The sequence below is a fragment of the Fusarium sambucinum genome, chromosome I (assembly GCF_050947815.1).
Source record: "Fusarium sambucinum isolate potato_lamoka chromosome I, whole genome shotgun sequence".
NCBI lineage: Eukaryota > Fungi > Ascomycota > Sordariomycetes > Hypocreales > Nectriaceae > Fusarium > Fusarium sambucinum.
In genome coordinates, this window is record NC_139294.1 from 12,035,982 (window position 1) to 12,058,079 (window position 22,098).

Sequence of the window (22,098 nt, forward strand, 5' to 3'; positions counted from 1 at the left end):
ACCAGTAAGCATGACTCGTTTCAGCCACAGCGTGAACCATGTGGCGTCGCTCCTCATCAGCTGCTGTGGCACAGTTTCGAACAATTACGTTCCATAGTTAACCTGAAGCTTTTTTCAGCACGTACCCCTAGGGGTTCGATGCTGGAATACTCCCATATGATGACGATCCTATGGTGGTCCGTGTCTTGAGACGCGTCGCTGATGACCACTACGCGAAAGTTCTTGTCTCAATGGAGAACGCGACGGGGCCGGCGGAGAACTAACCATATCCGGATAATTGACCTACCCGGTAGCCGGTTCCCGAAAACACGGCAACAATTAGAGATCAGATCAAATGATATGAATTGACCTGAAATGAAATAGGATAAAAGAATCCATCTATGTTTTGCATATTCTTCTTGGAATTTAAGATTTGGGACTCCCAACCGAGCATCGTTGATAAGATACTATTTACTTTCTTTTCCCATTTCGTACATCAACTCAATGGCACCCCTCAAAGTCGTCAATATCGATGGTGGTCTTTCTGACGCGTGTTTGGCCAACGTTTTAATCAACAAATCAGACAACAAGATTGATGTCTCAGTATTCGAACGCGACGAAGCAGGTTTACACCCACATGGTTTCAAGCACCAATTTCATTACTGCCGCACCAGTCAAACTCCTTTATCAACGGGGATCAGGAGCTACTGGACTGTTCTCCTCCCATGGGAACCGGTTCGGTATGAAAAGAGACATCCTTCAGGTATCTAAATCTTGCTGCGAATATCCACCAAACACCAGAAAATAGGAACGTTGCGCCGACAATGAGTGCGGCCCAGTTCATATTGCCAATGTTCTCACCTGTGACTGGAAGATACAGCGGCATGCTAGTAAGAAGTTAGTAATTACGACTTGTTCGAGGCTCTTGACAGTCATAACGTACACGAAGATGACAACAGTCAGTAAGGCCCATGCAACAGAAATGTAGTTCACAAAGTATCCCCATCTGCCAAGATCGAAGTGAGGGCGAGGGGGGAGAATTGATCGACCTCTGATAAGAGCCTATTGAAAGAGTCAGCAGCTATATGATGGCTCGAATGAACAGAACTTACCACTGTAACTGGGATCGCGTAGGCAAGGGCATAACAAACTCCACCGCCACTGACGATGGCGTTATAGGCTAATTCACTGCCTAAAGAAATAAGTCCAATAATAACCTCAACCACCATAATTGCATAGATAAAGTTCAAAGGGATCTGCAGCTTGTGATCGATCTTCAGAAGACGATGGGACCATGGGAATGCATTATCCTCTGCCATGCGCCAACCAAGACGGGAACACGAAGACAGAATACCGGTACAAACAAGCAGCTAGAGAACAGAGTTAGATATGGTGATAATAAGGTCAGGTCGGTTGACTTACGTTTACCACGCCGAAGACTATCGCGACATAGATTCCGGCGTACTCATTTTCCGCCACGCCTGAGAACCAAGTGACATATGGTGACCTAACCATAAGCTTGAGTCAAGGTAAGAGGGTTTGGGAAACTTACAAGGATGTCACATACTCAGCGTAATTGCCGCAGCAGAACAGCAGGACGAGATCAGTGACGATAGTAGCAACGCCAGAAAGGACCATGGACCAAACCATGGCTCTCTCCGCAGTGTCAGTGAGTTTGACGTTTATGGAGTGGAGCGCCTTACCGGTGCATCTTGAGACGCGTTCTTCATCTCCTCAACCAAATGCATCATGCTATCTGTACCGGAAAGGCCATACAAAGGGGTGTAAAAGCTCAGTATGAACACCCATCCGTTGTTCGTGTATCCAGAATTGTTGATGAACTGAGTAAATACAAATTTCGCGCTAGATTTGGGAGCTGTGGCGAGCAGAGTGACGGCCCAGCCAAGGAAGCCGAGGATTGTGAAAACGGCGCCGACGGTGCTGTAGAAAGGGAGTGCACTAGGCTTCAAGTTCATCAAGAACGGGATAACCAGCAATCCAAGATAAATCAAAAAGGTTTGGTAAGGCTTATAATGTTAACATGTGGCATCACAGTCAGGGGTGGAGTCTCAATACCTTCCAGTCAATATTTGGGTGAAAGATGGACACCATGGTCCCAATGATGTTGGCGGTGTTCAAAGCGCATGAAGAGCCAGTAGCAGTCTCAGCTAAAAGCAGACACCATCCAACAAAGTATGAAAGGAATGGTCTGTACTTTTCGGTAGCGAGCTTTTGGACGTAGAACTGCTGACCACCTGCAGTAGGCCAAATGCCACAGTATTCAGCGAGTGAGGCCATGAGTAGGGTCTGGCCGATGGCGACAATGATGGAGCCGTAGAGAAGCGAGGCTGGACCACCAACGTCAAAAATGACTCCATAGAAAACGACGACGCATGTCCATGTCGCACTGATCATAACCTGGTAGGCACATACTGTGCTATTGTCAGCATCACTCCGAGACTAAGGACCGATCACACGAGACTGACATGTCCAGAAATTGTAGACGCGATGCAACTCAGCTGACTTTCCGAGAGACTTGAGATAGGCATCGTCGCTATCATACTGAGACTCGCTGCCCTCGAGGACGGACCCATCGTAGCAGATTGGCCCAGCCTTGTTGTCTTCTTTGGAAGATTCCATGTCGAGTAAAGCCTAGAGGTAGAGATTATCGTTATTGAGAATGTGGCGGGGTCATAAGTTGGAGAATATAGGAATCAAGCCAAGATGCAAAATAGGAACCAATTTGGGAACAATGGTTTAAAGAAAAGAGCTCCCAGTGGAAAATGAGGAGGGGAAAGATCTATAACCAATTTCCCAATGCGAACACACAAAGCAACATGACAAGAGACCAGACTACAATCTAGATCCTGGTCGAGAATGCGGGCAAGATAGCATCAAGACAGTGTCCACCAATGATGAGCTAGCCTGCTATCGTTTGCACTTCACAGCTGCCACACAAACGCCTTGTCTCTCTTCCGGGAAGCCAAGTTAAGCTTTTCCCGGAAGTTACCGTTTCTCCCGATCAGTCTAGCCCGGGATAGCGTACTAATGTGAATTCCCAGATCGTCGGCTTTTCTCTACCGACCAACCTGTCTTGGCTTAGTGGCGAGCTAGTGCATACCATCGACAAGATCTTATCAAGAGGAGGAAGTTCAAGAAAGCATCTGTAAATAAAACTAGAGACTTCACAGGAGTTGGATAGAAACTATTGATGTTATTACTGTTTCAAAATGGCTTTGTTGAGCACTGCTACCCTATCCTTCATACGTCTTAATGTAGCAGAACTATCCACAACGCCACAGAACCTTGTTGCAGCCATCAAAAGTGATGGCGGCGTAACTAGACCTGTTTGATCCTATTTTAGTTGCTAATGCATCTCTACCTATTCCTCTTCCATCGAGTAGAATCAGCCCCTGCTGTGCCGGCGACCGCAACAACAAAAAGCCATACTCATCCTCAGACGTATTTGAATCACGAAGATATATGCTCAGGTTACACAAGACCATGTCTCTCCTTACCGAAGCTCCAGGATATCAGTATCCAAATGGCTGGGACCGAGGTTTTTGGGCATGTTCATACTATTCCTCAGCAGGCTATTGAAAGTTTGAACAATTTCTACAAGACTCAATGTCGAGAAGACGTTACAGAAGCTATCCCTGAAGACATTCTCCATGCCTTTGTACAACTTTACTTTGAGTTTTTTGATTCGCAGTTTCCCTTTTTGCATCCATCTAAATTAGAAGACCCAGACCTCTCATGGGTTCTGCTGTTAGCTACAGCCGCAGTCGGAAGTCATTAATCGGAGATGGCATGTGCAGAGGAATACAACTTTGCACTTTCTGATCTGCTTGCCAGAGCTGTTGAACAGGAAGTAAGTCACCTCGCCGCCTGTGTGATACATATAGACACTGATCTCCCGTTTCTAGGTCTCTAATCACATAATGAAAGTCGACATTGCGACATTTCAAAGTGTCTTTCTTTTACATGTGTTGTGGATGTTTTCAAAATCTCACAGAGACAAGGTTGTACTGCAGCACAGGCGAACCAGACTCTCAATACTGTGTTGGGATCTGCTTACCCGGGCTAATAAGCAAAAACAACCGAGTCAGCCCGATATTAGTACCGACGAAGCATGGAAATCGAGGCTTAACCGTGAGAGTGAGATTCGCCTCTCGTGTGTTCGAGTTTTGGAATGTCTAGGGCATATCTTCCTTTTTATGCCTCTCGACATTAAACTTCGTAAGGCTACGAGACAATTACCCTGCGATGAAAGCATTTGGAAAACTCGAACTGCTGTTAATTGGAAGTTAAAACTGGATACTGGAGGAAATGGGCAGCACAGGACGAGAGGGAAAAGTCGCCTCCGAAGATCTTCTGCTAGAGATCCATTCCCTTCCAAGGTAGCTCTCCTCGAATTCTATCTCGATGAAAGGGACATTTCCCGCTAATTACTTACATCAAAGCCTTTACGGTCTTCATATGTACCATTTATCGGTTTGGAATCAGGAACTGATGCTCAGTATGCATCTAACATACTCGATACGAGAAGCAACAATCACCTTTTGGATGCAATCATTGACCGATTAACACTAGAAAATGCTAAGACTGAGGGAGATACCAATACCATTGGAAACGCTGCATTTTGCTACTGGATGCCAGGCAAATCAAGAACAGATGCTTGAGTCGAAGAAGCGTCTCCGAGACTTTTTTCACAATAATAGTTCCGAAACACGTAAAGGGTTATGACATGCTGCTTGCATCTTCAAGAAAACCCGGAACTCACGTCTTCTCATGTGCTAAGACGCATTGAGCCTTACATCTGCCATTGGTTACATATATTCTTATAGCGAAGCACAATCTTCACTGTCCCAGGCTTCCCCGACTTCGCGTTCGGTAACTCGCCCTTCCATCGACCGCCTCGACCAGCTTCACGAGAGGTCGCATGTTGAGCAGTGGATCAAAAGCGACGCTGCAAGCGTTGTTCATTTGACGGGAGTTGGACTTCTTGACGGTTCCGATGACCGTATTCCCTTCGTTCTAGATATTGAGAAGACATTGTCTTCCTTAAAATATTCCTCTCGGCATCCTTACTTACTAAGATAATATTAGAATTACTAAACTTAATATTGCTAATGCTTTCTTGACTATTAAGGGCATTAAGGTAACTAAGAATAACCAGATTGTTTATTAGATGTCTGCTTAAATCGTTATGGAGTAGATAATACACTGACATCTTGCAGAGGTTAGTATGCCCGCCGGCGACGGTCGTCGGGCGGATTTCGACCCCGAGGCCGCATCCAGAGAACACCCGTTGCTGTTTGACCTCGTTCGTGTGGTCAAAAGTGTTGTCTTATTAAGTACGCATTGCGGGCATCTTTATCACCAGATGTGTCACTAGCAGACCCCGAGTAGCTGTTTGACCTCTTGCCTGCTTGCTGAGCAAACAGAGTAGAGCTTGAAGGTGTCTGTAACACGATCCCTGCCCTTCCTTGTACCAAGGCATATACGAGTATCGGTGACCAAGTATTGCAAAAAAGTTAACGTCAGGGTGCGCGCAGACTCAGATCAGCGTTGAGGGTTTGCCGTAGTATGAACAGATAAGTGGTTCCAGGAAAATCTTAACACGGCGTTATCGGGGACCTTATCTCCGCATCCCCACTAGAAAACAATCTATACTTCAAACAAAGCATGCATCTCGTGTAGCTTAGATGTTACTTTCTAGCTTTCTTACCTGCTCGGAGTTTTAACAGGAAGCTTCAAAATACTTATTATCACTATGACGGGATTGTCCTACACCCGCTAGGCATGAGCTTTAGTTGTTATAAGTGCAACTATATCCATCCCCTTTTTGTAATATCGAAAGGGATCTCCTGGTTTTTAACTGTTTCTTAAAAGCTACATCTCAAGGTTATCTGAGATTATTCTTCCAGTAGATACACTAAATAATTATTGCACTGCTATATCACAGGCTGCAGAGGCGACCTTTGGGTGTATAGCTTCGGCTCTAAACAATTGAAACTCTATCACAGTGCTACCCACTGTAATATACTAAGCGCAGCTGTATCTTTCCGGGTAGACTGGTTGAATGTTTAGCCTTGTAGTGTTAAACCTAAACTAGCTTGCATTTCCCCTGAATATTTTGCTAACTGAAAACTTTAAAGATTATATAGAGGTAGGTTAAGATGATCTTGACTATAACGGAAGATTGTGATATGCATTGAAGTGGAGTTCCTATAGAAGCGGACGTCGGTGTTCTCGGATGTCCGTGTTTCGAAGCCCGAGGGTGAAAAACGGTCCAGAGAGAGCCGTGTGATTATCGAAATTAGAGTTATTTGGATTTAGCTGCTGATCATAGTCTTATCGAGTTAGTAAACGAGTCTTATAAAAGTTTATCGCAAGATATTTGGCCTCAAGGTAAATCTATACCGCCAAGATATTCCGCAAAGCTCAGGGATTATACACGCTGGCTAGCGACACTAATAAACTACTTAAGAACATCTTTTATCTTGTCTTTGCACCTATCTACTCTTTTGTTTTACATTAATCTAACTCTGCCACCTTACATCCGAACTCCATCATTATTCAGATATCATATCCATCATCATGTCAGCACTTTCAGTTTCACCTCTTGCGTTGGCGCCGATTGAGTTTCGCGGGCACAAGTACCGGGTAGGCGATCCCGGCTACAAAGATGCACGTCTCATTTTCAATATGGGCAAGGATGATTGGCTTCCTGCACTGATCGTCCGGCCAGCTGATGTGGCCGACCTACAAGCCCTGTTGCGTCACGCCTTTACCAACAATATTCCCGTTGCGATCCGTGGCGGCGGGCACGGACCAGACGCGTCTGCCATGCCCCATGACCAGCTTGTCGTGGATATGAGTCAATGGAAACAAATTTCAGTTGACGTCAATACCCAGGTTGTCCGCGCTGCTGCTGGGGCCTGTCTAAAAGATTTAGATGCGGCCTGTGCGCAGCACGGCGTTGTCGTCCCTGCGGGCACTGTCAGCCACACCGGCATTGCTGGCTTGACACTGGGTGGTGGTGTGGGAGTGAATATGAGACGCTTTGGGGCTACTGTCGATAATCTTCTCGCTTGCGAACTCGTCACGGCCGACGGCCAATTTGTGAGAGCTGACAAGGAGGAGAACCCAGACTTGTTCTGGGCACTTCGAGGCGGCGGCGGTAATTTCGGCGTGGTAACGACTTTTGAGTATCGTGCTCACAAGTTTCCTGCCGAGGTTGGCCTCGCAACTCTCATATTTGATATTGTTGAAACCAAACAAGTTCTCTTGAAGATGAGTGGCTTTATGAAATCCGCTCCTCGAGAGCTACAGGTCATCCCGGCCTTGGCAGCACTACCACATGCTCCTAATATTCCTGAGGAGCTTCACGGAGCCCCTGGCCTGCTCATGGTCTGCGTTTTTTCTGGTCAAGAGGCTGAATTCGAAGGTGTTGTACGAGATGTCGCTGCTCTGGGTAAGCCGGCTGTAGTTGAGAAACATATGAAGCCATGGGTAGAAGCCAATAGCTTCCTCGATGCCATGGCCCCATATGGTCTGAGGGTAATCACAAGAGGGACTTACTTTTCCGACTTGACCGAACAAATGATCGACAGGATGATTGAAGCTGCTGAGCGGGCACCTGATGGACATGTTCAAGAGCTGTGGTTCTTTGCTGGAGGAGCAATTGCGGAGGATTTTGAGGAAGACTCCTGCGCGTTCTCCCGCGAGGGCGCCCTTGGGTTCTATGAAGTTGTTGCCCAATGGAAGTCTTCGTCTGGTGATAAAGAGCACATATCTTGGGTTAATGAAACAGCCGACGAAGTAACAGAAGGGTGTTTACGCAACGGGTACTCTAATTTCAGTATTGATCTTGGGCCAGAGTGGGTTCGTGGTCTTTTTGGCAAACCAGAGAAGTATGAACGATTAGTTGCTGCTAAGAAGAAATGGGACCCAAAGAACATATTCCGGTTTAATAAGAATTTCCCTGTTAATTAACATATACTTAAAAGGTAATATAGTTATATTAACTTACTGCAAAGATATCACTGGCAGCCCTTGTGGGGATCCTTTGATGTATCGGAGAAGGTCGTCAAGGAGAAGGGCTGCACATAAGACAACCACCAGACTACATTAAAGTGATGGCCTGACTCCGGATGAACTATGATGGCTGGAAGCGTCAGGGTTGATCTTCGTGTCCACGAAAGAAAAGTGGATTTGATGAACTAAGACCAACTGGACCCATTCACGGTGACTGTCATATCGTAGCCACTTTTCAAGTCTAATATCAGCAGGGTTGAAATCAGTCTGTGTCTGCAATAGCTCCATATCGCCTTAAGTTTGTCCCAGTTAGGTGGAGGGCGTCAGTGCACCTTCTATCCGGCCATGAGCGTATTGGACGGTAAGCAAAGAAAGACAACAAATGAAACGTACGGAAGATGAGAGGGAAAAGAGAGATTCGAGAGCTTCTTACGTCGTTTTGTTCAAGACATGGGCAAATCTTACCCGAGAATCGAGCTGTCCTCTTTTTTACTTGGAAGATATACTACAACAGTCCTCGAGGACGGCAGCCCCATTCAACGACGTGACGGCACGCTTCCGCAGTAGGGATCGTGATCCAGTCATTTACGTCGCCCACATCAACGGATCGGATGTGCGTTATCGTGACTAAATCACAAAATAGAGGGACCACATAGACACATGTAGACTATAGAGAAAGGGATAGTTCCATTGGAAGAATACAAATCAAGGGTCTTGCCGAAACTGCAGGGTAGGAACAGAGGTCAGAAATTAAGGACAACCAATGACGAAGCGAGCTAAAGAGGCCAATTAAGTCAAAGTAATCGCACAAAAAAGATGAGAGATGAGAGGTTTTGGGCTAATCAGGAAGCGCGAATAGTTGCACCAATCAGAGCGAAGCGTTTAAGTTCAGGGGCAACAGCATAAGACCTTTCGTCACTTCGTTCGTTCCTCTCTTCGTTCCTCAAAGAAAAATATGATATTTCCAAGTAATATTCGGAACAGGTCGACATGTTTCCGATGGATTCGGAGGAATATAAGATAGAGCTATACCTTCTTCGAAAACCGAGCGGTTATGACATGTGAGATAATGTCCGATTTCTGCTCACCACTGGCGGCTGCGGGACGTCTTTTACTATTCAAGAGAGTTGCATTGGCCGAGATGCTATAGATGTGGAAGTGTAGGTTAACCAGATTAAGAATGAGCCACTCCGCTATGAACTGGTGGATCTGCAGCGGAGATGTCGAGGTGATGATAGCGAAGGTTCGATATTAGCTATCTACCACCATCATGGCTTTGAATTCGAACTGCCTACATCATACAGTAATGGCGTCCTACTGCTTCAAGCTATTTCGACACCAGACTTTGACATCACAGTCGTGTCAAATCTTATTGGCGTTCTTCATAGCGTTCGGAGGCAACCTGCATCAAGGAAAACATCACGCCTTAGATCTCTGTTAGCAGCTCCCTGACCCTGCATGTATTTATTACAAGACGAGATATTTGACGAGTTAGAGAAATACTATCTGTAAGAAAGAAGACGGACAAGCACCAGCTTAGGTAAAAGCGATCAAACCTTACCTGCAACAACTGAATCAAACACACAGAAAGTCACATGCTCCTTCGTTACTATCCTCGGTAATGAACAATTATAAAGTAACTATTGATCACTATACGATTTACTACTGCCGGCTTACCCTGCGGTATGGAAGAATATTATTCAACTAAAAGATATTCTTTACAAATAACAGGTCAAATAGCTGCGCATAAAGACATATCAAAGCTGCCAAAACGAATTCTGTGATATACTTTTATCCAAAAGAAGCGCGCCCCAGTCTATATCCATCAACTGCTCGTCCACCCATCCGAACAGATGCGAAACCCCATCAGTCACGGCGGGCGTCCGTCTGATACCCTTAGCGTCTTCAGACACAGCCTGAAACAAGACTGCCACGATGTCTGGAGCACGATCGGAAGTTCGCATCCACGGCTTCATATCTGCAAAAATCTCCAGTGCTTTATTCAAGTTCGTATGGCAGGCCTCAAGAGGATCCGATTCGATGCTGTCGAGGTTTGACGGGACTCCCATAGCGAGAGAGAGAAGCGGCACAGTGCACGCCTGGAACAGATACCAGGCAGAGTTCCATACTTGAATCCGGTTGGGGACCCAGTGGAGCGCAATAGCTTCGATGGCTTCAGTTGCAATACCGCGGCACATCTCAGCCATTTGTAACTCAAACTGGCCCGGAGGATGTTTTTTCGTGTCTTCAGATGCCATGTACAACAGGAAACATCGAGACAATATAAGCCGAACATTGTAGTATCTGTTGCGCAGAAATTCTCGCGCAACAGTGACTCGTGGCGGCTTACTATTTGTGTCCTTAATGATTGGAGGTAGGAAACTGTACCAGTCTTGTAGCTCGCGGTCTAGAGTTTGGGCTTCCTGGATGTTGATTCGGGTAGACTGTGCAAACCGGTGCTGGAGACGATTGCCTATATGACAGAACTGAACGCTTGCTTTGAGAGAGGCTGCAGCACAGTCTTCGGCATCCAAGGCAGTGGGCAACATGGTGTTCATAGTGCTCGTATCCCATCGTCCACATATTGGTCGACCAAATGTCATGCTGGCCCATGTATCAAGGCAGTAGAGACTCCACCATGTCCGCCGTCGGATCTCGAGTTGGATTGACCGGTATTGATCTACTTCGGGATCTTGATGATCGACACGAGGTGCAGACTCTCGATGCAGGCCCAGGGCTATAGCCAAGCGTTGAGCAGCGCCTAAAACCGCATAGGCCATGTTGGGGGAATTTCGATAATGGAGATAGTATCCACCCAAGAGACAGAGGGATTGCAGAGTTTCGAGATTGCCGGACGCAAGGGAATCGAAATCAAGAAATTGTCGAGCTTGACTGTAATACTGGATGTGGGCTGTGTCGCTTCCAGAAGCAATGGAACCTAGCACCAGAACCATATTGCGTAGACCAAGCCATGATGGAGTCTGGCGGGTACCAGCAGCGAATGTGGTCCTGAAATAGTCTTCATGTAACAAGGGAGTTATGGCGTGAATGTGTTCAAAATAGAACGCGATGTAGCGCTGCTCTCTTAACAAGTTGGGAGCAGTGGTAGACATGACGTTATAAGCCGGATTTGGTAGAAAGGAAGGTAACTCTTCATGTTGAATCTCGGGCCACTTCTTGGACTGTTCGACAGTGTAGTCCTTGGCCGCTGGGCATAACCGGAAAAGCGCTTTGAGAACGGCGCTTACGGACGTGATACCCAGGTAGGAGCGGCGATGCTTGTCACCTGCCAAGCTGATGGCATTGATATCATCGCTGGCTGCAATGGTCGTCAGGTTCTGTGCCGGCTCGTTCCAATGCCTCTCTTGACCAGACTCCTCACCATCAAACTCTTCAGATGATTGTTCATGGGCTTCTTCTAGTTCCCCGGAGAGGGTTGAAGACGTGACAGTGAGTGACTGACCCGCTTGCAACTCAACCGGCTCACACTGGTCAGGGACGATAGACAGGAGGTCGAGGAGCCCTGCTCGATTCTTTCCGGTCAATTCATTCAGGGAGTAGTTGGGAAAGAGAAGTTCCAGGACTTTAGCTTGGCGACGTAATGTACCTGTGGCCTTTTCTAGGGCACTTCCCAACTATCAGCAAACTTGATAACAGACTGTAGCCGAAAGGTGGCGGGATGGGACTTAAGCTTACCTTTTGCTTGTAGTTTGGCGCATGCTTCTCTGTCTATAAACGCAGTCTTGAGGGATTCGGTAATATTGACAGCTTGCACAAGGATGGCCGCTATCACATTTCACCTTTCGCCGAGTGCATTCAGAACATGACCTGTTGATTTTGCGCGCTGGCCGTTGCGTGTTGGAAGCCGTTGGTGTGGGTTCTATTGGGAGTTGGCCGGAAAACATGTGGAACATGATTGATCGGAGCTCTTCGCCTCAATGAGACGGCATGGAAGGTCTCATGTATACGTGGAGGCTTAGAAGGGTGGTGGGGAAGTGATGAGCTGGAACAAGCTGATGGTTTTGTGGGGTTGTAAGATGTTTCTTTAAACCGCGGTTAGTTCCTAATTAGTACCGGTACGTGTTATGATCCTCACGGTTATGTCACGTGTAATTTTGATCTAGAACTAAGGATTGATTAGTACTGGTAACGTACATGATAAGCGAATGCCACAGACATGCGAATGCAACACTTGAAATTTCTTAGTGTTTTCACCTTAAGCTAAAATAGATCTCTAAAATCAAAGAAAAATACCTATTAGTTTAAAACTTGGGAATAAGCTTTATAATACAAAAAAGATCTACCAGATGTTTTTTTAGATTTTTAAAAAAGCTATTTATAAGCTTATAGAGGAATATCTTATTCACACTGTGAATTCTAGGCTTCTCTAACTTTTTATGCTGTATTAATTTTTTTAAAAACCTCCACAGCTGTACCACGGGGCATCATCGATCTCGTGGTTCACACGATCGAACGACCATCTGACGTCTTTGATACTGTTCTGAGTGCGCTTCACGTCATGCCGCTCGTTTTCGATGTCGCGTATTACATTTCCGAACTCGCGATCGAAATCATCCCTACTCTTTGAAGACCTTGTTGTGTTTCGTGATTACTTCTATCGCTATCTTCCGGAGCATGATTCAACTCAGATGGTGCAGAGCCAATGGCGGCATTAGCATCATTTCGTGCCTCTTCCAGGGAACGTTCTAATTTGGCATGCACATCTAATGAAACCGTCGGCACCGTCAACCAACCTTGACTTGTAACTTTGGTTTTATAATTCTCAGGGTCTAAGCCCCTGTACTTCAGAAGTCTAAATTCCCCATTGTCCTCTACACTATGAATCTACAACTGAAATCCCGGATCCAGTTCCCAGTCATAGAGGAACCTAGTCTCAACGCTTCCCTCTTTCAAGCCAGTCACTCCAATTTTGACCTCTTCGAATGGCACGAGGTCGACAAAGTTATTGTCGAATACTACATTTTCATCTGCCTCGCTTGAACTGTGCAGCACAACTCCCTTCGCTGGTGTGTTCGCGCTAAGAATGACAGCAGAGCCACCATCCACCACTTTAGCAGTGACCTTCAGTTCAGGAGACATCTGCAGATACTTGAGAGGCTCAGGCCAGCTGACCCATCGAGCCAGCCTCTCACCCGATGCAGGGTCATCCAGGTAGGAAACCACAACTGTATCATTATAAACCGGAATATCTATTCCCGCCAGCAACTCTGTCGTTCGATTTGCCTTGAGGGTATACTCTTGCTTGGTCTGCACATTCGACAGCTCCACAGCCTTGCCGCTCTGGATATCAAATGCTTTTAACTCTAGAACCACTGTTCTGTCGTCAAGCTCGCCGTTTACAGCCCAGACATCGACCTTAGCCTTCTCAGGCAGGTAGCCTGTGACGATGTAAGGGGGTGTCGCTGTGACGACACGCTCCATACCCACCACGGTCTTTTCCAAGGCACGCTTTGTGATGTAGAATGCAGGCTTGGGGTTCAAATCCACGTCAACCAACGCCCAGCTTACCCCGGGCCAGATGTCGTTGAGCTGCCAGACCAAGACGCCGGCGCAATTCTCCTCACCAGGACCCCTAAACTCGCGGCGCCAGCAGTTGTAGGCATAGGCCATTGCCTCTGCCTGGAGAAACTGGGTGCAGTACACAAATTCGCTGAGGGGGTTCATCCGGAAACGATAGTTTTCTCCCATATACATGGGATAGCGTCTCTGGTGGCCAGGACCTTTGTCGTGAACATCGAAAGTTCGCGACTGCGCGTGACGCTCACTGCGAGATGTGATAGCCCGGTGCAGGGTACTCAAGCTAGGGGCTGACTCGAAGCCAAACTCGGAAATGAACCGGGATGTATAAGCCTTGTAGTCTTGGTATGGCGACATCTTTCCGTGCCATACATCCCAGCAATGTGTATCGCCTACGGTAGTGTCATTGGCGCTCTCACCACCGTAAGGTGAGCTGATCCAGTATGGCACTTCGGTACCAGATGAGGCGATAACGGCAGGGAGTGTGCGCTCATAGATCTCACGAGCCGGGAATGTTGTCTTATCCCATGGACCAGTGGTGTCACTCCAATCGATGTCCCAGCATCGATCCTCGTCTGCACACATATAGTCCTCATTATTACCACACCAAACGGCAAGCGAAGGGTGGTGCCCGACGCGCTTGACCTGCTGCTCTGCTTCGGCCTTTACATTAGCAATAAAATCGGGCGACGCAGGGTAGTTTCCACACGCGAATAGAAAGTCTTGCCAAACAAGGATTCCCTCTCGGTCGCAGATGTCGAAGAAGGTATCGCTCTCAACGATACCACCACCCCAGACACGAATCATGGATTGGTTGCCACTCTTGGCCAGGGTCAACCATTTCTCATATCGTTCCGCTGTGACACGTGGGAGCATAAAGTCGGCTGGAATCCAGCAGGATCCGCCACAGAAAATACGGACATTATTAATCTCAAAGACAAATGAGGTTCCTGGTTGAGATTTCAAAGGGTGTTGAAGGAGACGTAAGCGACGAACGCCGAGGTTCTGGCTTCTGGTGTGCCCGGGGACGATGGCTTCGACAAGGTACAGGTCTTGCTTTCCGTATGTGAATGGGTACCATAATTTTGGCTTGCCTAAGCTGATATTGCCTTCGAATGAACCGGTGGAGGATATCGTAAATTCCTTCTTGACCACAGGAGCTTTTTTATCGGGATCAGTCAATTGGACGAGTATCTTGCCAAAGTCCTGTGCGTTCTCGACCTCTCCCTTCACAGAGATTGCCACCGACGAGAGATCAGCAGCGACATCCTGGGTAACCCAGAGATCGCTAACCCGCGACTCGTATATCTCTAGGTATATGGGTTTCCAGGGTCCGCAGGTGTTGATGGCGGGTCCCCAATCCCAGCCCCATTGGTATTGTGCTTTTCTCAAAAAGAGACGCTCAGAGCCGCCGTAATTGACAGCGCGACCAGTAGCATTTCGCTTATAGCCTATTCGGTCACGCTCTGAGCGAGCATACGCTGGGGCGTTCCGAAACCTGAGCTCAAGGACTGAGGTTTCATTTCTATTCCGAAGAGCCTCTGTTACATCGACTCGATGCGAAATATGCATGTTATTGCTGAACAGGACGTGGGTATCATTGAGATACACGTCGACCACTGTATCGAGGCCTTCGAATACCAAGACTGCTCGCTCGGTGGATGCAAGATTGACAGGGCTGATACTTTGAGTGCGGTAGGTCCAGTCTGCATCATTAACCCAGAGGCATTTTAGCTCGTTAATGTCGACGTAGGGATCCGGTATGAGCTTGTGATGGAGAAGATCGATGTGCGCGACTGTAGGAAATTGGGCGACAGGCAGGTAGGATGTAGCTGAACCATTCTCTAGAGAACTGGACTGCTTGACTTCCCAGCCTTGATCAATGTTAATTCTGTGTACCATGGTGGAGGATTGGCCCCGATATGACAGGGTGCTTGCAAGGAGTATGTGATAGGTAGACGGTAAAGAATGGAGGGTGAGCGTCACGTCTATATATTAGATTAAATACCTGTAAAACTCCAGGGTTGCAGACAAGCGGGGGGCCGTTACTCGGAACAAGAGACCAGTATTCTCCGCACAATACTCCTCGTGCTACAATTGAACCAAAGGAAATCATGGTAGTGGTGGAGCAATTCACCGCAGAAATCCAGTTCTGAGGCCATGAGATCTAAAAGGTAAATCTGCTTTTAGTGCGTGCTAGGTTGATACGGGCATTCAGAATTCCCGCGTCATATTATCCCAGTGGGGTTGTAGACTTTCTTGACCAAAATCAGCACGGCATTTTGCAACGCCGGCGGAAGGAATCGACAGTTTATCCCCGGACTTCGGAACACTAGCACGGGACTCGGTATTACCGAGGGCGGGGTAGATCCCAGGGGCCACACAGAAAGAATCCCAGGGGTTAGGCATTGAGCATAGAGATAGCGCCCATCGAGATTGCAAATACTACACCAGAAGGAACTTCCTGTACAAAAAAGATGATCGCATTATCAGAACGTAAGTGAACTAATAACAGACATGTTGAGCGCCACGAAGCCAATGATACTGCTGCAACGCCATCGATCTAGATCTAATTACTACATCGCGATTCATGGTAACGTTTACAATGCACGTTGAATGCATGCATACTTCCTGCTGGTGTTCCATTTCGCTGGTACTTCTCGTGCTAGGCCACCGAATTTCTGGGTAGACATCCAGGTGGACGGGCTGTCATTCTCCAACATGCTGGTACAGACGCCACGCTTGTCTACCAAGATGTTCACCCGACTGAGCTTCTCGACGAATATCTGACCCCCGAGCAATTCTTGGGCAAGCTCGAGCCCATATCTAGCGATGACATGCATGCTGAGCCAATCTCTGACGTTACGACTCTTGATATGGCATCGGTATTGAGCATTGCCGAGATGGAGCAGTTAGCACTAAAACGTTTAAATCCCAAGGCTATCTCGTACTATGCATCCGGCACTGATGATGAGATCACGAAAGTGGCCCACGTGAACATTTTCAAGTCTATCATTCTCCGGCCGAAAGTCTTTGTTGACTGCACACACTGCTCCCTCTCGACTTCTTTCATCAGAAACAGCGTTGGTTTACCCATCTTTATCAGCCCGGCGGCCTGGCTATACTCGCACATCCTCAAGGCGAGGGGGGCATCGCCTCTGCATGCTCCAGTTTCAACGCTCTTCAGATCATCGGCAAGAATGCATCCATGTCCGTGGCAGACATAGTACGCGCCGGTCCAGGTGCTGTTTTTGCTTGGCAGCTTTACGTCCTGAAGGATATCAAGGCTACAGAAAGGACGCTAGCTTATATCAGGACAATCCCACAGATAAAATTCGTCGTACTCGCCCTCGACGCCCCAATCCCTGGAAAAGAGAGGCCGATGAGCGGTACAAGGCTAGAGAGGTCGCGGGGGAGTCGCCTCCACAGGTCTGGGGTATAGAATCTGCTCTCGCCTGGGAAAAGACTCTCCGATGGCTAAGCGGGCATACCGATCTGCCTATAGTGCTCAAGGGCATTCAAACTCATGAGGATGCCTTTGCGGCTACCAAGTTCTCCATTGTCAAAGGCATCATTCTTTCGAATCACGGTGGCAGGGCCCTTGATACAGCCCCCCATCCCATTCAAGTACTACTAGAGATCAGGAAGTTCTGTCCTCAAGTTCTTAGTCAGTTAGATGTATTAATAGACGGAGGCGTGAAGAGAGGCACGGATGTGGTCAAAGCCCTTGCTCTGGGCGCGAAAGGTGTCGGCCTTGGTCGCGCTGCGCTTTATGGCCCAGCCGGCGGCGGAGAAAAGGGTGTCCATCGATCTCTGCAGAGTATGTCATCTCATTTCACGTCACTAGAGTATATGAATTCTGTACTGACTCAGTCTCGTAGTTCTTGCCGAAGAGACGGCCACTGCTTTAAGGCTTCTTGGTATTAATCGCGTGAGTGACTTCAGACCTAGACACGTGAGTAAATACCCGACGACTCATATAGAGTTGTAAATGCATGATAAGCTCGAGGTTTTGACTGTTCACTAAATAGGTTAACACCGCTGCGCTGGATTCCCTACTTCATAATGGACCGCCCGGGTTAGATGGGAGGGAGATTGTAGACGCCAGAGATATCTGCTATGACTGAGTATATATCTATTAAATTACAGTTAATGCTTGATATAAAATCGGGTTACTTTTGCTTGTAACCTCAACCTATTTTCCAAATGCAATACAGTAAGCTATATAATAGATGCGAAGTTGTATCCGGAGAAGTTTAGAACTCACTAGCCCGGCAGTCCCCGAAGGATCGTCGTGTAGCCTTTTGCTCGGTACCGTCATGGATGGTTCGACCGCACAAGGATTCCTGGGTTCTGGGCCCGAAGGTTTGAATTTCCGTGTGACCTTTTCGGTCTAGCCTCTGGAGAACCCCCATGCCTCATGGCTCCCCACGGGGATTGTCCCACAACCTGGACGAAACAGGTTGTGTCTTCATCAACTTAAACCTATAAGTATCCAAGAGTGCCTTGTTCCAAAAGTTATGCTTAGGAAGATCAGCCCAGACTGTCAAGTACCAAAGCTTTTTGTCAATTGGAAATATCCTTAAGCCATCTTCAAGACACATCCTATCTAGTCTACCGGCCAGAGGCAAGAATTGCATCATGGACAAAGCAAAGGACGATGCCAACTTACAACAAGTTGAGAAGACGGATAGGGAGAATCAAATCGAGACATACGCCAATATCATGGCGAATCACAAGCCAGACCCCCGAGGCCCAGGTTACATCAAGTTGTATATCCTCGCTACACTTATCTTCCTGTGCTCGACCATGAATGGTAAGTCCCAGTATTCCCGAACAGTGAACACCCACCATGAGCCATCATCACGCTGACCCTTTCCCCAGGTTTCGATAGCTCTCTCATGGGCTCTATCAACGCTCTTCCGAACTACACCTCATACTTTGGTCTCCCCGAAAACGGCAATGCCAGTACCGGCATCGTGTTTGCCATCTTTCAGGTAAGAATAAATACGGAGCTGATGGACGATCTAAACAATATGCTAACTACTTTGATAGGTTGGTCAAATGTCAGGAGCTCTCTTCATCTGGATGACGGACTGGTATGGGCGAACGTGGCACATGTTCTTTGGCTGTCTTGGCGTGTGCATTGCTACTATAGTGACCTCCCTGGCGCCCAATCTGCCTCTCTTTATCGCCGGACGATTTCTCCTGTCCTTTTTCGCTACATGCGCCCATACCGCCGCTCCCCTATATCTTGTCGAGATCGCTCCGCCGGCCTACCGAGGAACGATAGCGGGAATGTACAACACTTTCTACAACGTCGTACGTACCGTCAATCAAACCCAACTGAGAAACTCGCTTTACTGACCACGAGTCTTTCTCCAGGGCTCTGTCTTTGCTACTTCCGCAGTATATGCCTGCCACAAACACCTAGCCCACCACGGTAATCTGGACTGGAAGATTCCCTTGTGGCTTCAGATGGTGTGCCCAGGCATCGTCTGCATATTCATCAAGTTTTTTCCCGAGTCCCCACGATGGTACGTTATCGACCCACTGATGCATTGGTTCCCTACTCTATGCATTCGACTTGGTCAAAAACTTACTCTGTAACAGGCTGGTCGCCAAGGATCGTCACGCAGAGGCCAAGGACATCCTTTCCAAGTACCATGCGAATGGTGATGCGAGCCATCCACTCGTTGACCTTCAGATGAGGGAGATGATTGCCAATATCGATACCGAACATGTAGCCTCGTGGAAGGATCTGTTTGACCTACGGGTCCTTGTAGAATCCCGCTCCAGCCGGTACAGACTGATGCTCAACATCGCTTTCTCCTGGTTCGGTCAGTTCAGCGGTAACAAGTAAGCCGCGCCACATCTGACAGAAGAAGTAAACTGACATCGTCGTTAGCATTGTATCCTACTACTTGCCAATCATGCTCAACGGCATCGGCATCACAGACACTGACACCAAACTAATCCTCAACATCGTTTATGCCTTCGTCGGTTGGATTTCCTCCATCATCGGTTCCCGTCTGCACGATATTGTCGGCCGCCGAAAGATGCTCATGACGACCACTGCTGGTATGGCGGCATGCCTCGCTATTGTTGCTGGTTGTGTGGCTGGATATACAGATTATGGCAACAAGACGGCCTCTACCGTCAGTATCGTCTTTATCTTCATGTTTGGCGCCATCTTTGCCTGTGGTTTCACTCCAATGCAACCCATTTATCCTGCCGAGGTTGTCAGCAATAAGATGCGAGCTAAGAGTATGGGCACTTTCAAGTTGACGGCGGGAGCAGCCGGATTTCTCAACACGTTTGTTGGTCCAATAGCTCTATCCAATGTAAGTTGTACTCTGGAGTTTTCAAGGTATTCTGATTGTTGCTAACCTTTTGTTCAGATTGGCTACTGGTTCTATGTCTTCTTTGTGTTCTGGGACGCCTTTGAACTGGGCTTTATTTATTTCATGTTTGTTGAGACCAAGGGATCGACTTTGGAAGAACTTGATATAATATTTGAAGCTAAGAACCCTAGGAAAGCTAGTGTTGAAGCTGCAAAGACGAGAAAACGTATCATGCGGGATAGATCAAGCGCGGCCTAGACAATCAACAAAGAATTAAGAGGCATCCTACTTCGTAGCTAGAGCTGAAGGACAAATAAATCTAACCTACTGTCTTTTTTTATCCACTCCAACGTCCACACCCTCGAGTGGTAGCATCATCAGCATATTAATATGGCATAGTCTGTAATTTTCTGGATCGAGAACAGCCATCCTCGGAGCACGAAGACGAGGCGGAACTCGCGTTCCTTGCTGGGATGAGCAACCACAGTTACCAGACATTTAACCTCGTCTATGCTGACAGCACGACCTTGACCATGACAAATTTACTTCACCGTGCCCATCGAGCGTCGCAAAGCTGTCGGTCTCTATGTTATGTTATGTTATGTATATTTTTCGTCCAGGGTGCTGGTGGCCCAAAAAGTCTCCTACTGGAGCATACGACGTGCTGAGCTAAACTATCTATAATTACTGTCGCATCCGTCCTCGTCCAGAACACCTGCAATGTTCACTCGCATCAACGGAGAGCGTCGGAGGCCCTTTCCCACAAGTGGCACTTTCCTACTCGTAGCCAGCTGTCGCAGGGTAGGCATGATCTTCACGGCCTTGGGAAACAACTGCATTAGTAATCTAGCTATATGCTTTAAGTAACTCTGCGGGATGGAATACACCGCACAAGAGAGAATAAAAAAGAAAATACAATCAACACATTTGCTGCTGCTCATCACATTCACTTTAACCCTCTAAACACGCCAAGTGCGACACCAGCCCTAAGATCGCCCGTGGCTGCAACCTAGAACCGTGCATCCTTGGAGAAAACCCTCGCAGGAGAAAAACCCAAGGCGGCTAGAACGCTGTTTTGTGGACGAGGCAGTCGCCTCGTTCCACGGTCTCCAGGTAAGCTCTGTACCATTTCGACCCAGCGGTTTTGTCTAGTGGTCTCAGCCAGTAAGACAAATTGTCGAAGCCCGGTTGCGCTCCGGGCAGCAGCCGAGGCTGCAAAGAAGAGGTTCTCTGGGCAGTACACGACTGCAGAGATCGGTCATGCAGCTTCCGAGCTGTAAAAAGGCGAGCGGACCATGTTGGATCCGTGCGTCGAGGTCGGGGGCACCAAAGGGCGCCCAGAAAGTCGAGCAGCTGATGGCTGCTGATGTTGTTCAGGCAGCCAAAGCTACAGTAGTCGGTCGAGGCAGTGTTAAAATGCAGGCGAAGGTGAGGGTACGGCGACCCTTAATTTCAACGTAAGAAAGAAGCCGCAAATACCACATATGAAATAGCGCTCGGAGGCGATGTCAAGTGCTCGCGAGGCTCAGTGTCGTTGAAGGCGCTCGTCACGAAGAAAGGTCAACTCTCTGAATCACCGCTTCAGCGCCAAATATAGGAAACTGAACACTTGGAGGAATTGGACTTCAAGTCGATCTGCTACCACTAACCAATACGGGGATCTAGAAGGACAAACAAAGAAAAGACAGAAAAGAGCAAGGCGAGAAACACAGGGGCTCGGCGAGATCAAGACAATAATTAGCGAAGTATATTTATTTTTAGTATTTAGAGCCCTATGGGCGGTGGCCCCACCGGGCGTAATAGATCTGTCTGTCTGTCTGGTTACGAGGCCTGATCTACGATTACAAGAGGCACCAGCCGTAAAAAAAAAAGGCCAGTTGTGCGAAGATTCTTTTTTCTTCCCTTTTTTCTTTTCTGGTCTGTTGGATAAATTGGTGTTACGGTGTATAATGTATGCAGATATTGACTTGGAAACTAGATAGTGTGTCTTGAAGAGATGTGGCTTATTTTGTTGTAGATGTGGAAGTGAATCGGATGGGGAGCATCGAGGTTCTGAATTGGTCGGTTGAAGGGGGCGCCAGGCCATGGACTGTAGGGCATACGGAGTTGCAAATACTTGTCATTAACCCTTTGGTCACCTTTTGTACGACAAGTTTCTGTCTGATGCTTAGAAAGGCAGGTCAGCCGGACTTTT

The 22,098-nt window shown here is 47.6% G+C and overlaps 6 protein-coding genes across 6 annotated transcripts; 3 read left to right on the forward strand and 3 right to left on the reverse strand.

Annotated features, from left to right (window-relative positions):
• Positions 1-676: 676 nt before the first annotated feature.
• Positions 677-2,619, reverse strand: FSST1_006659 (amino acid permease-domain-containing protein; the record flags this gene model as incomplete). Its single annotated transcript, XM_083233049.1, has 8 exons — positions 677-866; positions 923-1,041; positions 1,092-1,349; positions 1,402-1,486; positions 1,532-1,635; positions 1,683-2,006; positions 2,056-2,411; positions 2,466-2,619. 8 exons carry the CDS (start codon positions 2,617-2,619, stop codon positions 677-679), a joined length of 1,590 nt encoding a protein of 529 aa, XP_083090089.1.
• Positions 2,620-6,582: 3,963 nt separating this feature from the next.
• On the forward strand, positions 6,583-7,980 carry FSST1_006660 (FAD-binding oxidoreductase; the record flags this gene model as incomplete). The annotated part of the gene is made up of 1 exon (XM_083233050.1): positions 6,583-7,980. One exon carries the CDS (start codon positions 6,583-6,585, stop codon positions 7,978-7,980), a length of 1,398 nt encoding a protein of 465 aa, XP_083090090.1.
• A 1,799-nt stretch (positions 7,981-9,779) lies between these two features.
• Positions 9,780-11,936, reverse strand: FSST1_006661 (uncharacterized protein; the record flags this gene model as incomplete). Its single annotated transcript, XM_083233051.1, has 2 exons — positions 9,780-11,649; positions 11,719-11,936. The coding sequence occupies 2 exons, from the start codon at positions 11,934-11,936 to the stop codon at positions 9,780-9,782; spliced, it is 2,088 nt and encodes a 695-aa protein (XP_083090091.1).
• A 931-nt stretch (positions 11,937-12,867) lies between these two features.
• Positions 12,868-15,462, reverse strand: FSST1_006662 (glycoside hydrolase superfamily; the record flags this gene model as incomplete). The annotated part of the gene is made up of 1 exon (XM_083233052.1): positions 12,868-15,462. One exon carries the CDS (start codon positions 15,460-15,462, stop codon positions 12,868-12,870), a length of 2,595 nt encoding a protein of 864 aa, XP_083090092.1.
• Positions 15,463-16,037: 575 nt separating this feature from the next.
• FSST1_006663 (uncharacterized protein) lies at positions 16,038-17,551 on the forward strand (the record flags this gene model as incomplete). Its single annotated transcript, XM_083233053.1, has 4 exons — positions 16,038-16,056; positions 16,294-16,770; positions 16,823-17,380; positions 17,442-17,551. 4 exons carry the CDS (start codon positions 16,038-16,040, stop codon positions 17,549-17,551), a joined length of 1,164 nt encoding a protein of 387 aa, XP_083090093.1.
• A 650-nt stretch (positions 17,552-18,201) lies between these two features.
• Positions 18,202-20,162, forward strand: FSST1_006664 (uncharacterized protein; the record flags this gene model as incomplete). The annotated part of the gene is made up of 7 exons (XM_083233054.1): positions 18,202-18,376; positions 18,445-18,557; positions 18,616-18,882; positions 18,946-19,097; positions 19,174-19,419; positions 19,469-19,904; positions 19,962-20,162. 7 exons carry the CDS (start codon positions 18,202-18,204, stop codon positions 20,160-20,162), a joined length of 1,590 nt encoding a protein of 529 aa, XP_083090094.1.
• Positions 20,163-22,098: the final 1,936 nt, after the last annotated feature.